At 42.4% G+C, this 18,436-nt stretch overlaps 1 protein-coding gene across 3 annotated transcripts in view; it reads right to left on the bottom strand.

Annotated features, from left to right (window-relative positions):
• The window catches only part of PCNX2 (pecanex 2), a 301,990-nt gene that overhangs the window by 209,625 nt on the left and 73,929 nt on the right, over positions 1–18,436 (bottom strand). For all 3 annotated transcript variants that reach the window (XM_043925987.1, XM_043925989.1, XM_043925988.1), the window contains 3 exons: positions 14,798–14,943; positions 4,465–4,618; positions 4,346–4,378 (listed from right to left, as the gene is read on the bottom strand). In XM_043925987.1, coding sequence (XP_043781922.1) covers positions 4,346–4,378; positions 4,465–4,618; positions 14,798–14,943 — 333 coding nt within the window. The remainder of the gene's footprint in view (positions 1–4,345; positions 4,379–4,464; positions 4,619–14,797; positions 14,944–18,436) is intronic.

Genomic DNA, 18,436 nt, shown 5'->3' with positions numbered 1-18,436 from the left:
CAAAACAGAAACAGACTTACAGACATAGAAAACAAATTTATGGTTACCAGAGGGGAAAGATGGGGGAGGGAGAGGTAAATTAGGAGTTTGGGATTAACAGATAAAATCCCACGGATGGAGGAGCCTGGTGGGCTGCAGTCCATGGGGTCACTAAGAGTCGGGCATGACTGAGAGACTTCCCTTTCCTTTTTCACTTTCATGCATTGGAGAAGAAAATGGCAACCCACTCCAGTGTTCTTGCCTGGAGAATCCCAGGGATGGGGAAGCCTGGTGGGCTGCCGTCTATGGGGTCGCACAGAGTCGAACACAACTGAAGCAACTTAGCAGCAGCAGCAGCAGCACTATTATATATAAAATAGACAACCAACAAGCACCTATTGTAGAGCACAGAGAACTATACTCCATATCTTGTAATAGCCTATAATGGAAAAGAAACTGAAAAAGAATAGATATATGTACATGTATAAGTGAATCACTTTGCTGGACACCAGAAACTAATATAACACTGCAAATCAACTCTACTGCAACTTTTAAAAAAGTTTTAATAAAATTTTAAAAAATCATTCCTCTGATAAACAGCACCTTTAGCAGGTGATCAAGGTCCACATCAGAAGTGGTAAGTCATGTTGATGGTACAGACCCTCAAAAGATGTGGGGAAAATGACACTTAAACTCTGCAGTCTTCCTCCCCAAAATCCATAACCCCAATCCAATCATCAGATGAGCACCAAATAAATCTCAACTGAGGAACAGTCTATAAAATTCCTGACCAATGCTCCTTGAAGCTCTTTTCCAGATCAGAAAAGCAAGGAAAGCCTGAGAAACCGTCATAGCAGAGAGGAGCTTTAAGAGAGAGGATAATTAAACATCATGTGGTATCCTGGATGTGATCCTCAAACCAATAAACAAAAAGATAATAGGAAAAACCTATGGAAATCTAAGTAAAACATGAACTTCAGTTAATAACGATGTGTCCACCTGGGTTCAGTAGCTGTGTCAAATGAAACATTTTGATGTATGAGGTTAATAATAAGGGAACTAGGTATGGGGCTTGTGAAAATTCTCAGCCTTCTGTATCTGCAAAGTAGAATGAGAAAGGAAAAGAATCATTTCCAGAGGACTTAATATTCCAGGTCCTGCGCTAGGAACATTAGATACATTGTCCAGCTCACTCATTACCAGCACTAACTGAGGTTGTTATTATGGCCCCTACTTTACTCACACAAAAATTGTTAGCATTTGTCAAGCGCTCCCGCAGTGCCAGATTCTATGCTGAGCCCTGGATGTGCATCACCTTGCTTCCCTCACAATATCCTATTTTAATATTTCCTCTTTCACAGACAAAAAACCTGAGACTCAGAGAAGTCACTTGACCAAGAGGCCGTAGTGTGCACAGGGGGAGGCTGAATTCAAGTCCGCAAACCTGCACGCTCCCCATCACCTGTGTTTCTCAGGTATGACCTGAGGTCACTTCCTCCACCAGCGCCTGGGTGGTGTCAGAATGCAGATTCCCGGGTGCTGTCCCAGCCACCCCCACGCAGGGTCTCAGCAGGTGTGGGGAAAGGCCCCTGACTCCAGCTCCATGCTGGGGATCCCAGTCTTTGGCTACCTCTCAGATATCGCACTAGATTTTGCTTTCTGGGTTATCATTAGTGGATATTGTTGGTTGTGCATGTGCGCTAAGTCGTTTCAGTCGGGTGTGACTCTTTACAAACCTATGGATGGTAGCCCACCAGGCTCCTCTGTCCATGGGATTCTCCAGGTAAGAATACTGTAGTGGGTAGCCATTTCCTTTTCCAGGGGATCTTCCCGACCCAGGGATCGAACCCACATCTCTTATGTCTCCTGGATGGGCAGACAGGTTCTTTACCCCTAGAGCCACCCGGGAAACCCACTGTTGGTTAGACAAGTCTACAAGTCTGTGTAAGTTAAGGAACAGCTTCATCACTCATCACTAAATTACCAGTCTCTGATCCTCCAACTGATTCCAGGAGCTACTCTCATCTCAGTTTTTAAGCTCTCCTAGACCTGTTTTCTTTTACAATCAGAAGCATTTTTTTTTCCAAGCCCAGGGTTGATGGTACCATATCTACTAGCATGCCAGTATTAATTCTGCAACTCTATCTGAAACACACAGTGTTATACCAAAAAAAAAAAAAAATCGTTATGCTATTTTCTGGTTTTAACTACTTGCTCAAAGTTTGCCACCTCTGTGCTCCCGGAAGGAAACAAAGCAGAAAAGTCAAGCAGTCGAAGAATAAGAATTGACTGCATTTTTGAACAGCCGCTCCCTGGGAACGAACAGAGTCTTGAACAGCACTTTGGTGGCAACTGGATGGTGGGGCGTTGGGGGGAGAATGGACACATGAATATGCATGGCTGAGTCCCTTTAGTGTCCACCTGAAACCATCACAGCACTGTTAATCAGCTGTACTCCAGTCCAAAACAAAATGCTTTTTTTTTTTTTGTACTTTGCTTTATCTGGCAGCCACTGATAAAGGAATCTTAGCCGGGGCTGGTGGCAGGCACGGAACCATCTCTCTACCAGACTGGACTGAGCTTTCTGAGGTTTTCTCATCTCTAAACAGTAAGGCAGTCTTCTAAACGTCTACATGGCTGAGACACATTACAAGAGGAAATATTTTATACCTACCATGTTTTCTTTCCTCACCGTAATAGCTGGAAATGCTAACTCAAATCAGGACTAATCCACTTAGCAATCTGTGTAAGCATATTAATTACTACAATAAACAGACTTTGATGTCTGACTGTGGCTTCCAATGACAGAAAGAGGAGTCGCTGTTTCCTATCTCACTGTGACATGCGTGCTCAGATAAAGGAAGAGCAGCGGGGTATAGCCCTCTAGGAACTGGATCAATGTAGACACTACAACTCCAACTTAGAACCGTGACCCAGGGGTCCTACAAACAGTCATTATAAATCCACAGGGATAATAACAGCTGTTCTCACCATTCACCTCTGGTAGCACCATTCGTGAGAGCACAGGCAGGAAATGAATGTTTAACAGCCAATTACACCCCTCCCCCGGGTCACCCAGAAAGACAGTGACCCGAGCGCTGTCACTAGGAAGCGGGGCTTATTTACAGCATCAGGAGGACGGCAGTGTCGCATCTGGGGTGGGCTGGGACGGAACATCACAGGGCTGAGCATCTCTGCTCACACTACCTAATCCAGATTCTTGACAATAATCACAACAATACATCTGTGATACCCTAATTATGCTGTTTCTCCTTATCTTGACATTCAGACACTGGGACAAAAGAAGATGTATTCCATGTAAACCAATTATGGGGAACAGAGGAATTTAACAAGATAGCAACGTATGCCAGGTGAGCAGCCAATTATAGGCTTTTCTTAATTACTATGAGCTAAATATGAGCTATCACAGACTCGAGATCACTCCTAAATCCTGGATGTGAATTTCTTTTTAAAAGCATAATACCGGGAAAGTCAAGCTTTCTTTCATCAGATGGGATTTTCAGGGACTCACAGGAGTTTACCATAACAGAGAAGGAAGGTTTCTCAAAGAGCTGGGACATCCGCCAAGCAGTGGTTTTGGTGCAAAGGCATGCGGCTGGGGTCCCTGTAGGGGCAGTGCCAGACCTGGACCCACCACCCCGCAGGGGAGGGAGCGCCCTGGTCAGTGGATGCTACCTGTGCTTCTGAGCTCAGGGAGGGATGTTGGAGCACCAAGAGATAGGTGCTGGGGAGGCCAGAGTTTCAAATATAAATAAGCCCCCCAAACAATGAGATAAAAGGTAACAAAACACTTGAAAGTGTGGGATAGGAAGAGATCAGCTTCATGTAAAAAGAATAATGATCTGTGCTTACATAACCAATGTTCCCAATAACAGCTACCATCTATGAAGCAACTTCTATATACCAGGCACTGTTGTAAGCCCGTGACTTGGATTATTTTAACCTCCATAGGCATTTTTACTATCCTTATTCACACACAGGGAAACTGAGGCATGGAGAGCTCACTTTTCATTCAGGGTCCAAGCTTCAGACACAGGAACCAGGAAGCCAACACAGGCATCCTGACTGCAGACTCTGCCGACTTCCCCACTGGCTGCCACGCCTTTCCTGAGATGAGTTCAGTGAGATGCAAAAGGCCCTCCACACAGGATGGTCCCCAGCCTGGCCCCTCCCCACCACCGTTCCCATCACAGCCTCAGATCTCCCCTGAACCTGACCACCATGCGTTAGTACTTCCATTTGTCATTCAATATATATGCATATTGCTGTACACATTTGAACTGCTTTTGGCCATTCCCCATCTTCAATGCAAGCGGACCAGACAAGCCTGTGAGCGGACACTTACGTGGATTGGCGAGGCGGGGTCAGGCTGAACACTCTGGAACACAAATCAGAAGTGTCTGGGTCATCATCTCATGATTTCAAGGCTACATTAATGATGGTAAGAATTAGATGTGGTCTTGCCTTTAACAGGGAATACTGGCAGCTGGCCATGACGAGGCAGAAGAGGAGCGCCCACATGTCTTTGCAAAAGCCTTGGTTCAATGTCAGAAATCCAAGCAGGGAGACCAGGATAATGAGTAAAACCGCCAGCACATTTTCCTTGACATCTTCAGTTCTGAGCAAAATAAACAAATAAAAACAATATTGAAAGTCCATCTAAAAATCTTAATTTATCTACTTAAAAAATAATTGCAATATATAGTGCAACTATACATAATATTGTTCTGTATTTTCCTAGTCTCCTGTAAATGTGTTACCACATTTCATAATTTTAAAAAATTAAAAAAACAAAGGGAATAAAAGGTAAGGTTGTCTGTTTGTATCCGGAGAATACCTGCGTGCTTCTAAAATGACTGTCCGCAGAGAGTACTTATCCGAAGCTTTAATGCTTGGTAACAAGATTCTACAGTTTCTTTCTTTCTTGCCTTATTACTGCATTCTACGTTTTTTTTAAAGCCATATTTAACCCCCACTTTCTGTTATTGAAACAAGTGAAATATAATCCCTTTGGGTGTCCCTGGCCATTAAACCAGGTTTACTGGGAGAAGACTGTTAACTATTCCATCCACCGCAGTGAAATGTGTTTCAGAGAAGAAGCTTCACTGACTCCATGAAGTGGAGGAGGGGGTACACCACACGTGACTAAAGCAGGCAATCCCTTCCACATACAGTCACAGTGGCCAGAACTGGCTGCTCCGTTCCAGAGGCCAGGAGAGCTCCGGCCAGGGAGCTGTCAGTGCAGCGTGTCTGACCCATGTGTCACTGGGTGATCGCTCCGGAGACGCCACGTGAGACGTGTGTGTGGGGCAGAGAGAGGAGCTCATCCAGACAGCGGGTGTGCAAAGGGACAAGAAAGGGAGTGCCGAGATGCTGATATAAAGGGGCTGAAGGCAGGATCACGCGGGAGGCAACGAGGGCTGCTAGTGGGAGGAAGTGGATCCATCAAAGTGCAAGAGGGGATGTGGAGACACTGGATGGGGGTAGAGAGAAAGCAAATTCCCTGGTGACTCCGACGGTAAAGAGTCTGCCTGCAGTGCGGGAGACCCAGGTTCAATCACTGGGTCAGGAAGAGCCCCTGGAGAAGGAAATGGCAACCCACTCCAGTATTCTTGCCTGGAGAATCCCAAGGACAGAGGAGCCTGAAGGGTTATGGTCCATAGGGTCGCAAAGAGTTGGATAGGACTGAAGACATCTAGCACGCACGCACGCAGAGGGGATGTGAAGAATGAACTGAGGCTGGGACTATGACATTAGAGGTGGAAGGCATCTATGAGAGGACGAGATTCGGGGTGGGGTTACAGGAGGGAACAGTTGAAGTTAAGGGAGAACAGTGTGGACCCCAAGGTCAAGAGTTTAGATGGACTAATCACTAGAATTCTGAGTGAAGTGAAGTGAAGTCACTCAGTTGTGTCTGACTCTTTGTGACCCCATGGACTGTAGCCTACCAGGCTCCTCCACCTATGGAATTTTCCAGGCAAGAATACTGGAGTTGGTAGCCTTTCCCTTCTCCAGGAGATCTTTCTGACTCAGGGATTGAACCCAGGTCTCCTGCATTGCAGGTGGATTCTTTACCAGCTGAGCCACAAGGGAAGCCCAAGAATGCTGGAGTGGGTAGCTTATTCCTTCTCCAGCAGATCTTCCCAACCCAGGAATTGAACCTGGATCTCCTGCATTGCAGGCAGATTCTTTACCAGTTGAGCTATCTTACATTGCCTATTTTTGTCCATGTACCTATTGGTCTTTCCCATTAAATTATGACCATTTTTAGACAGGAACAGTTGGCTACTTCATCCTTGGCATGCTCAGGCACTCCAGAATGTTTTTCTTTAATTAATGGATTTTATTTTTAAAGCAGCTTTATTTTTTTAAGATTTTTTTATGTGAACCATTTTTTAAGTCTTTATTGAATTTGTTACACTATTGCTTCTGTTGTTTATGTTTTGGGTTTTTTGGCCATGAGGTATGTAGGATCTTAGCTCCTCAATCAAAAATCAAATCCCCACTCCCTGCCTTTGAAGGTGAAATCTTAATCACGGAACTACTATGGAAGTCCCTAGAACAGTTTTAGATTCACAACAAAATTGAGGAGAAAGTGTAAAGAGTTCCTACATAGCTCCTCCCTCCAAATATACACCCACCTTCCCCCACCATCAGCATCTCCCAGTAGAGTGCTACGTGTGTTTTAACTGATGAAGTAACATTGACAAATCATTACCAACTCAAGTCCATAGTCCACATTATGGCTCCTTCTTGGTGATGTGCATTCTATGGGTTTAGGCAATGCTGTAATGATACATATCCACCATTATTGTATTATGCAGAGTATTTTCACTGCCCGAAAAATCCTCTGTGCTCTGCCTATTCGTCTGTCCTCTCTAACGCCTGGTAGCCACTCATCCTTTTACTGGCTCCATAGTCCCTCCTTGTCCAGATTCCACAGTGAAATCATACAGTATGCAGCCTTTTCAGGTTAGCTTCTTCCACTTAGTAGTACACACTAAAGGTCCTCTATGTCTCTGCATGGCTTGATAGCTCTTTTCTTTCTACTGCTCAGTAATACCGACAGACCACAATTTGTTTATCCATCACCTATCAAAAGACAGTTACTTCCAAGTTTTGGCAATTATGAATAAAGCATCTATAAATGCAGGTTTTTGTGTGGAAGTAAGGAGCATGGCTGGTAGGTCAAACTGTCCTCATGTGTTTAATTTGTAAGAAAATGCCGAGCTGTCTTCTAAAGCAGCCGTACCACTTTGTAATCCCACCAGCAATGACACGAGAGTCCTGCTGCCCCACACCCTTGCTGGCATTTGCTATTATCAGTGTTTTGGATTGGGCCTTTCTGAGAGGGGGCTTCCCTGAGAGCTCAGTTGGTAAAGATCCCCCTGCAACGCAGGAGACCCCGGTTCAATTCCTGGGTCAGAAGATCCGCTGGAGAAGGGATAGGCTGCCCACTCTAGTATTCTTGGGCTTCCCTTATGGTTCAGCTGGTAAAGAATCTGCCTGCAGTGCAGGAGACCTGGGTTCGATCCCTCGGTTGGGAAGATTCCCTTGGAGAAGGGAAAGGCTACCCACTCCAGAATTCTGGCCTAGTCCATGGGGTTGCAAAGAGTCAGACATGACTCAGTGACATTCACTTTCTAATAGGTGTGTGGTGGCATCTCATCATTGTTTTAATTCACAACGTCCTAATGATACACAATGTGGAGCATCTTCTCACACATTTATTTGCCATCTGTCTATCTTCTTTGGTGAGGAATCTGTTCATAGTCTTTCCCCATTTTTTTAATCAGGCAACCAAGAGGTACAGAAGTACAGAAATGTAAAGAACTCAGATATTAAGATGCTCATGTTGAAAACTTTTTTAAAAACTGGGGAAGGGACAATAGGTATTTGGTGAAAAGTGAAATTTATGTATTTTTTATTCTCTACTATGTACTTTTTATAGAGCTAAAAATATTTGTTTATCCAGTTCAGATCTATAAAGTACATTATGTATTCTTTAGCTTGCTCATAACATTTGGAGGTATCTATCTAAGACTATCTAAAGTCTTAGGAATAAGTCTTAGGAAATAAATAAGTCTTAGGAAATAAAACAAAAATTTCAATTAAAAAAAAAACAAACTTTTTCTATTTGGAGAGAAAAAATAAAGTTCCTAAAAAGTAGTTTTTCCCAGGTCCTCCTCCACCAGGACGCCACTCCTCTACCTCCCCACCATCACTCCCCTCCCATGGTTCCTCATAAATATTGGGTGAAGAAGTTTGCTCACCAGGCAAGGGGTGTCATGATTAAGGCCATACTTTATAAAGATTTATCTTGCAGAGGTTAACAAGACGCACTGAAGGGAAAGGATAAACAGCACTCCCAGAGCGAAGTAACCAGAGCCTGGGAAAGTGACACAGCTGTAAAATTAGAGGGGACATGCGACTTTCAGACACAAAATAGAACAGGGCAGAAAAGACTCTGTGATTGAAAGGATTATGGGCCATAAAAGAGTGAAAGAATAAAGATGACTTTCAGCTTTCAATCTGGGGGAAAAGGCTCATAATGGCAGAAACTGGGAAGGAGTGTGCTAAGGGAAGCTGATGCATTTGTTCACGTAACATAAGTGCTGGGAATACATCAGTCAATGAAACTCATGAAGCCTCCTTTCAGTGGACAGTGACATAAAATAAGTAAGACACACACAGAATAAGAATATGATAGACTATTGGAAGAGGATTAGCGCAACAGAAAAATGAAAAGAACAAGCTGAGAGGAGTTGTGAGTGTGTGGACAGAGACCTGATGGACTTCAAACAGGAAGGTCAGGCTAACTCTCTCTAAGAAAAAGCATTTAAAAGACAAAAGGGTCAGCCGTGCAGTTATCGGAGGGAAGCGTGCACCAGGTGGAGGGAACAGCCAGCGCAAAGGTCTTCAGGCTGGAAGAGGGCCTGGTGTGGTGACCAACAGGAAGACCAAGAGGCGACCAACACTCTGTTGTGCTAAGAATAGTATGCAGGGGGATACTGGGGGAAATGTAAACTGGTGCAGCCACTACAGAGAAGAGTATGGAGGTTCCTTAAAAAACTGAAGATAGAGCTACCATACGGTCCTGCAATCCCTTTCCTGGGCATATATCCAGAGAAAACCATAATTCAGAAAGATACATGCATCCCAGTGCTCACAGCAGCGCTATTTACAACAGAGAGGACATGGAAGCAGCCTAAGTGTCCACTGACAGATGAAAGGATAAAGAAGATGTGGTGTGTGTATATATATATATGATGGAATACTACTCAACCATAAAAAAGAACGAATAATGCCATTTGCAGCAACATAATGGACCAAGAGATTATCATACTAAGTGCAGTAAGTCAGACAGAGAGATAAATACTATATTATATCACATGTTAGAAATCTAAAATACAGCACAAATGAACTCATCTACAAAAGAGAAACAGACTCATACACAGAAACCAGACCTGCGGTTGCCAAGGGGGAGTGGGGTGTGGGCGGGATGGATCGGGAGTTTGGGATTAGATACAAGCTATTTTACACAGGAGCGACAGACAACAAGGTCCCACTGTACAGCACAGGCAACTCTGGTCAATACCTTGTGATAAACCATAATGGAAAAGAATATATATGGATAACTGAAACACTTTGCCTTACAGCAGAAATTAATGCAACACTGGAAATCAACTATTACTTCAATACAATTTTGAAAAAGGATAGTGTCCAGGGAGAACGGGTGTGAGCAGTTGATGCTCTTACAGTAACCCAGATGGGAGAGGAAAGCAGCTCAAACAAAGGCGGCAAAATTAAAGGTGGAAGCCACAGTAGACACATTTGAAGGAGCAGTAAACAGAATCTATGAGAAATTGAACATGGGAGTGAAAGGAAAGATTTAAGAATTATGCCAAGTTTTTTAATGAAAAGCTGAGGTGGGGGAGGCCACAGGTGGAGCAGACCCGGGATGAGATAGAAATGAAGAGCTCAGTTTCAACTCTGATTATGAGATGTCAACCCCATAGTTAGATACACAAGTAAAGAACCAGGCAACAGGTCCAGGGTGGAGACAGAAATTGAGGGTCACTGGCAGATTACTGGGATTTAAAGCCATGAGACTAAATCTGATCACTAAAGAAAAGTGGGCAGGAAGCGAAAGACCAAGGGCTGAGCAGCTCCTGGGACACCAACACAAAGAGGTCACCTGCAAAGGGGACCAGGAAGGAGCCACCGACAGGGCAGAAGGAAAACCAAGAGAGGACTGAGCCCTGGAAACAAGAGAAGAAAGTAAACCAAGAATAAGAGTCCAGGGACATGACTGACAGGATCAACCATGACCTGGGCCAGGGCAGGCTCCACGCAGTCCTGGGGTCAGAAGACTGAATGCAAGGGGGTTATGAGAAAATGGGAGGAGAGAAACTGGAAAAAAAAAAAAATAACATGCAATGCTTCAAGGAACTCTGCTGCAAGGAAACCTGGAGAAACAGGACAGCAGCTGGGGGAACGTGGTCCAGAGCATTTGTAAGGATGGGAGATATTGAGAGCACATCCTCACGATGACAATGATGGTGAGTTTGCCCCTGCTTCTCACGCCTAGCTCCCTGCTCTATTTCAGAACTGTGTGTTTCCTCCTCAGATAAGACTTCCGCCATCACCTGTCCTGACATCTGTGTCCTCTCCCCCCAAGTTTCTCTATCTCAGGCCTTCAGGGGTGTCTTCCATGGCACCAGGACCGTTTGGGGTCTTAGCCCACATCCCCCCGTGGAGTCAGGCTTCCTGAGCACAGGAACTATATGTCTGTTTCATTTATTGCTCTATACCCAGGGCTCGTTATAGAGCCTAGAGTGGAGTTGGTGTTTTGATTTTTTTTTAAGTGTTGAATGAACAAATAAATGAATGAAATGATGCTTAGATGGACAGCTTTTTGTTTTAGATGCTAACCTGATAAACTAGTTCAAGAAAAAGCAAACCTAGGTGTTTTGCAAGATGAGGTAATAGCAGAAGAGAAAGGAAGAGAAAATGATAAAAGAAAAGAGAGACAAGTCTGAAAATATCTAAGCAGACTGGACGGCAAACTGAAGGCAAAGAGAAGAGGCTGTGATCACAGGGACCCAGGATGCTACCACGATCAGAGGATGAGGAAACACATTCAAGGAAGATGAGCCTGAATCCCAGAGAAAAGTTAAAAAACATCAAACAGAAGTCTTTGGCCTGGGGGAGTTCAGCGCAGCAGTCAGTCTGATTTCATTGCCTGTTATTCACCAAATTCTTCCAGTTTCTGCCAACACTTACAAGTTTGTTTTCAATTATGTATGTGTTTTCTTTCCAAGCTTTCACTTGGCAAATTCAAGGTCTCTCATCCATGTGACTTTAAATACTCCCAATGAATATCCAAGGTAATTTATGTATACATTTTCAAATAAAAACACAGCTCTGGTCATCAAAAACGTAACATTTGTCGTGTGAATCCCTGTTTTCTTAAGCAGCCCTTTCAGATCATCACTGAACCAACAAGGTGTGCTAAGGAGGTGTGCTGCGGCCCAGGCCATGCGGGGTGGCGGCTTCTCACACCGCGCGTCTGTGTTTTCACCAAGCTCCCAGGTGGTTCTGTGTGCTGCGCCACAGTCCCAAGCTGCTCGGTTTTTCCAGGCCAGTGTTCTGGGTTTTCCTTCCTCCTTCCTCACTGTCAGCTGGGAGTCAAGGTGTCCCTCTCTCCCCTCTTCATTGACTGCCAACTAGAAAACCAGCTCACCAAGCTTGCAGGTGGACGACTGAAAGTAGGATTAGACGGGCTCTGAAGAAAGGGTGAGCTCTCCTTTCTAAGGGGCTAAGTTTCAGGGTCTGCATTTGACAACATCTACTTTGGCTGGAAAGGAACCTGGTAGGCGACAGTCTATAGGGTCACAGAGAGTGGGACATGGCTGAAGTGACTTAGCATACACACAGCACACACACTTTGGCTACAATCATTTATTTCATTAAAATTTTTTTTTCTTCTTTCTGGGTTCTGGGCCACATTCCAAGTGATAAAAATAACATCACAAGTGCTCAGTTGTGTCAAACTCTGCGACCCCACAGACTGTAGCCCGCCAGGCTCCTCTGTTCATGGGATTCTCCAGGTAAGAATACTAGAGTGGGTTGCCATTTCCTTCTCCAGGGGACCTTCCCAACAACTAAGATTTAAAGAACTCTTTCTATCACTAATTTGGTTTGATCCTCACGTCCTCCCCATGATATGGTTTTGTTGGGGTTTTTCCATAACATCTTATAGACTTTTTGGCCAACCCAGTGGATTACCCCCATTTAACTTTACCACTGAGGGCAGTGGTAAAGAACCCACCTGCCAATGCACAGGTTCCATCCCTGGGTCGGGAAGATGCCCTGGAGGAGGGCATGGCAACCCACCCGAGTATTCCTGCCTGGAGAATCCCATGGACAGAGGAGCCTGGCGGGCTACAGTCCACGGGGTCGCAAAGAGTCAGACACGACTTAGCATGTAACTTGCAAGAGAGGTGATTAAAATGATTTAACACTATAACCTTCACAAGATGATAATCATCTTCCTCATCATCATTTTTTAGATCTTCACTGGATTTTCAGCTAATTTTCATCAGTGAGTAGATTTTAAAATAAAAAACCCAGAAATCCATAGAAATATTTGTATTTAATATGAAGGGTTAAGGCAAGTTAGTTCAACTTCCAATAATTTCTTTTTAAATGAATATTTCAAAAACACTTCTCATCTAACATACTATATTATCTTGAATTATTTTAGTTAAGTATGACGTCTTTGTTTAAGTGTGTGCCCCTAGGGTAACATAGTGCTGTTAGAAAAACCATTACAACTCCCTTCCCTGACTTGTGGGTCCTGAAATTTACTGTTGTAATTTTGCATGACTATAGTTTTTCAGTATGTGATCACACCATTTAAGACATTATGATAACAAGTAGTCACTGGGGGACCCACAACAGCCAGGCTGGCAACCAGCCTTCCCACTACCCCACTGACTGGTATTTAACTGTGAAACTCCTGTGTTTTCTGATGACAACATTAGCAATAGCATCTGAATCTCCAAACCCACAACCTGTGAATATCACAATTCATTGTGGTTGTTGTTTAGTCATTAAGTTGTATCCGACTCTCTTGCGACCCCATGGACTGTAGCCCACCAGACTCCTCTGTTCATGGGATTTCCCAGACAAGAATACTAGAGTGGGTTGCCATTTCCTTCTCGAGGGGATCTTCCCAACCCAGAATTGAAACTACGTCTCCTGTATTGGCAGGAGGATTCTTAACCACTGAGCCACCAGGGAAGCCCCCACAATTTATCTGCTCGTATACTGATGCACATCCTGGTTCCTTTCAGTTTTTTTTTTTTTCCTTTCAGTTTTTAATGATTATAAATACAGATATTAAAAACATTCATATGCAGTATTTGTGTGGATGTTTTCAAATCAGTTAGGTGGTTACCTAGGAGTACAATTGATGAATTATATGGCAAAACTGTTTACTTTAGAAAACTACCATCCTGTCTTTCAAATTAGCTGTACCATTCTGTTTTTCCACCAGCAGTGAGAAAAGGGTTTTTTTTTTTTGTTCCATATTGTTTCCAGCATTTGCTACTGTCAGTTTTGCTACATTAAACATTGTCATAGTATACAGTGGTATCTCATCATTGCTTAAATTTGCAAATCTCTAGTGATATAAAATGACAAGCCTATTTTTATGTACTTGTTTGCCATTTGGATGTCTTCGTAGATGAGGGTTCTCTTCAGATCTTTAGCCCATATTTTAAAATTAGGTTGTTTTCTTATTATTGAAATTTAAGTAGTCTTTGTATATCTTGGATATATATCTGATGTGCGTTTCGTAAGTTTTTAATTTTTTTTAAGTCTTTATTGAATCTGTTACAAGATTGCGCCTATGGTTTTTTCGTTGTTGTATGTTTTGGGTTTTTGGCCACAAGGTATGGGGTCTTAGCTGCCCAACCAGGGGTCAAACCTGCACCCCCCACATTACAAGGCGAAGTCTTAACCACTGGACCCCCAGGGAAGTCTCATAAATAATTTTTTCTGTCAGTGACTTGTCTTTTCATTCTTTTATACTGTCTTTTTGCAGAGTAAAGTTTTAAATTTTAATAAAAACATTATTTAAAAAAAGATCACAATCTAGTCTTCTGCATATCCCGAGGAGGGGGAGGGAAATGGGGAGTCCCCTATCTGGTCCCCAACTCCATCATGCCTTAGTCAACCTGATGCCTGCCACCCGCCTCCACCTCCCCACGCAGTACCCTCAGCTCCAACCCCACAGCACTGAATCTTGAGAAAGAGTATTAAGGTTTAAAGGAAAAACTAGCATCCAAAGTATAGGATAGAATATTTAGAACCCAAGTCCTGAAAGGAAAGGGCAAGACATCACTCCTTACCCCCACCATGTCCCTCCTCCCCTCCCCACGCCACATCCATGCACCCAAGCTCTGCTTTCAACATCGCAGCTGCAGGCTCTCCTACAAAAGCTGGCAAAAGATGAGCAGACCACGGTATAATATTGTCCCCAAACCTTAAAACTAAACCATGCTACCAAATTCTCCTAGTTCCCATTTTAACCGCTCAGTGACTATTCCTTCATTTGTCAGGATCTCACTGATTCGACTCTGGGTTTGCAGCACACAAAGTGGACACCTTGGAAAAGCCCCAGAGAATTTCAGCCTGAGGCCAAACTGCTTATTATCAGCAAGCAAGTGCACACTGCCATGCCCCACTTGTGTCTTTCACCAGCACGTGTGCATGCCTGGAGGCTTACCTATCAAGTAATGCGAGCAAGGTAAGGCGATCATACCAGACTTTAATCCACTTGCCAGGGAAAATGATAAACTTGTAAAACTGCTCTCGGTTAAACTTTCCTTGTGTGGAAGAACAGGATGAATCTTCCAGATCCTGACTCAGATGCTTTTAGATACCGAAAGAAAAAACAGAGAGAGGGTTTCACATAGATGTGTTATTGTCATAAAAATAAGCCTCCTGATTTAAAAGTACCAAAAGCAGATGTTCAAATTCTGAAATGGAAACCAACATAGTCCATAAAAAAAATGGGCACCCTAACAAAAGGATAATATCAACAGAAAAGGTCTTTTTTCCCAGCTTTATTTTTTGTACTATTATTGATTTACAATGTTATGTTAGTTTCAGGTGTATAGCAAAGTGGTTCAGTTATACATATACATATATTCATTCTATTCTGTATTCTTTTCCCTTATAGGTTATCACAAAACACCGAGTATAGTTCTCTATGCTAAACAGTAGATCCTTGTTGTAGAAAAGGTCTTTTTTACCAATACATTTCAATTTCATTATAATGTAACATTAAAATTATGCTACTCAAATCAAAATACTACTGTTAGGCCAGGAAACTGCCATGAAAGTAATTATTATGAAAGATTAGAATTCAACAAAAGGCCTTAAATGACATAATTTTTGAAAGGTATGTTATTTAATGTAACACCAAGATAAATATTTAAATTTTTTTAAGTAAAAAGATTTTTATCCACATTACGTAGGTTCTTAGTGAAGCCCAATATAAAAACTGAAATATTTGTCAGAAAAAAAAAAATAAAACAGAAACAGGTGGAGGAATTTAATTTCAGATTTAAAACATTTTCACCCCAAATTCATCTCTGATTGGATCTAATCTAGTGGAAAGGAATTCAATTTTGAAAAAAATTAGTCTCCATTCATTTGCTGAACAAATACTTAATGAGCCCCAGCCCCCTGCAGACCTTCTATTTCTAATCTGTGGGGTTGTTTTGTTTTGTTTTTGTAACTGTGGTTAAAAAAATACATAATGCAAAATTTATACCTTAACCATTTTGTATGTATGCATTTCAGTAGCAATAATATTCATAATATTATTCATGTTTTCACCTTGCAAAACTAAAACTCTGTCCACATTGAACACTAACTCCCCATTCTCCTCTACTTTCTGTTTTGACTCCTCTGGGTACCTCCTATAAGTGGAATCAAAGAGTATCATTCCTTTGTGACTAGCTTATTTCATTTATCATAATGATCTCGAGGTCTATCATGTTTCAGGTGTCAGAATTTTTTTTAAGGCTGAATAAAATTTCATTTTATGGGTAGACCACATTTTGTTTATTCATTCATCTGTCGACAGACACTTGGGTTGCATCCACCTCTTGGTGGAATATTCACTATTCACAATCATGAATAACACGCACTGTGAACTGTGCATGCAAGTATCTGTTGGATTCCCTGCATTAGGCTCTTTGAATATACACCAAAAAGTGGAATTGGTGGATCATGCTAGCTTGCATTTTTATTTGTTTGCTTTCGTCCTATATTTTTCCAAAAAGGATTTTCAGTAGGCTCTAATTTCCTGTAGGCTAAGCTGAAGCTCCAACACTTTGGCTACCTTATGCAAACAGCTGACTCAGTGGAAAAGCCCCTGACACTGGGAAACACTGAAAGCAGAAGGGGAAGAGGGCAACAGAGGATGAGATGGTTGGATGGCGTCACCGATTCAATGGACACGAGCTTGGGCAAATTCCAGGAGGTGGTGAGCGACAGAGAAGCCTGGCATGCTGCAGTCCATGCAGTCACAAAGAGTCGGACACGACTTGGTGACTGAACAACAAGGTAAAACACAGAATACGGAGAAGAAGGGCCAAGATAAGTGAAGGGAGGGGACAGCATGGAAGAGCAGCCATGGAGGTAAAGTGACCTCTCAGTGGTCTTGTTCCCTCCTCTCAGGCTTACAAAGCAGAAGGTCATACTTGGGCAGGCTGCATAATTTTTCCTTAATTCACTGAAAGTCGCTGATATCAAAACTCCTGGCATACATAAGGGCAACACATCTGCTTCACTGGAAACCATGTGGAACCCTCTTAGGAGGCTGACTTTGCCATCTCTCTGTTCCCAGATGCTAATTCCCTGACTCAGCTATGGAGCATAGAGTTATTCAGACTATAAAATATTAACACAAAAAGCATTTCAAGGGAAAGTTGATCCATTGTGAAGGTAATATGCAGGTTGACAATATACAGGATGGATTGGGCTGTATTATTAGAGGTAAGTTGAGATTATAAGTGCTGCTTGTGTCTGGAATTTGATTCCAATAGAAAAGAGAGCCTCAAAGAAACTTCCTGCTGTCATGTCAGCAAGAACAGTATCTTCTTTAATAACAACGAACTTATGAAAGTCAAAGTGTTACTTTCTCAGTCCTGTCTGACTCTTTGCAACCCCATGGATTGCAGCCTGCCAGTTCCTCTGTCCCTGGAATTCTCCAGGCAAGAATACTGGAGTGGGCTGCCATTCCTTTCTCCAGGGGATCTTCCCGACACAGGGATCGAACCCGGGTCTCTCACATTGCTGGCAGATTCTTTACTGTCTAAGCCACCAGGGAAGCCTAGTGAATTTGTAATTTAGAGTAAATCTTCCTCTCAAAAGAAATCCTTTCCCTTTATGCTTCATGAACTAAGAGTGCAAGTAAGAAATAAAAACACGTGTACCAGCTGAGTAGGGTTTACCATTCTGTGATGTGGGAATTCAGTATGATGTATAAACACGTCAAGGATGAGCAACAGTGAAGGTGACAACATTCTTTTGAATAGTAGGAAAATACTCTCTTTTAGATAGTAGTTTTAGGGAAGGTCACTATAAAAAAAAATCACATGAAGACTATGCCTACATCTTTTGAAAACTTATTAAATATTCTGGCATATTGTGCTATTTATTACTGCTTAAATGAAAATCATCTCAGAATTTACTACAAAGAAAAAATGATTTTACTTCCGTGTTAGTTTGCTAGGGCTAACACAATGAAGGACCACAAATAGGGTGTCTTAGACAATAGAACTGTATTTCCCCCAAGCTATCTGAAAAATTCAAGAGTTCCATAAAACTAATAAGAATTTTGATGACATTAATAATTAATACTGATTATTAAAGGCATAATTTTGCCATGCTGCTACTGCTACTGCTAAGTCACTTCAGTCGTGTCTGACTCTGTGCGGCCTCATCCCTGGGATTCTCCAGGCAAGAACACTGGAGTGGGTTATGCATTGTCATTAATCTTCAAATCCTCATAATAACTCTTCCACAGATGCAAACTATCACATATAGAATGGATGGGCAACAAAGTCCTACTGTATAGCACAGGGAACTATATTCAATATCTTGTGATAAACCACAATGGAAAAGAATACGAAAAAAAATACATATAACTGAATCACTTTGCTGTACAGCTGAAATTAACACAACATTGCAAATCAAGTATACTTCAACCAAAAATTTTAAATGAAAATAAAAAAATAATAGTCTCTTCAAGAGTTCCATAACTAATAAGCATTTTGATGATATTAATAATGGCCCCTGAAGATAGCCTCTTCAATAAGTGGTGCTGGTAAAACTGGACTGCTATGTGCAA

Source organism: Cervus elaphus, chromosome 15, assembly GCF_910594005.1.
Source record: "Cervus elaphus chromosome 15, mCerEla1.1, whole genome shotgun sequence".
NCBI classification, from domain to species: domain Eukaryota; kingdom Metazoa; phylum Chordata; class Mammalia; order Artiodactyla; family Cervidae; genus Cervus; species Cervus elaphus.
This window is presented reverse-complemented; position numbering and strand designations above follow the sequence as displayed.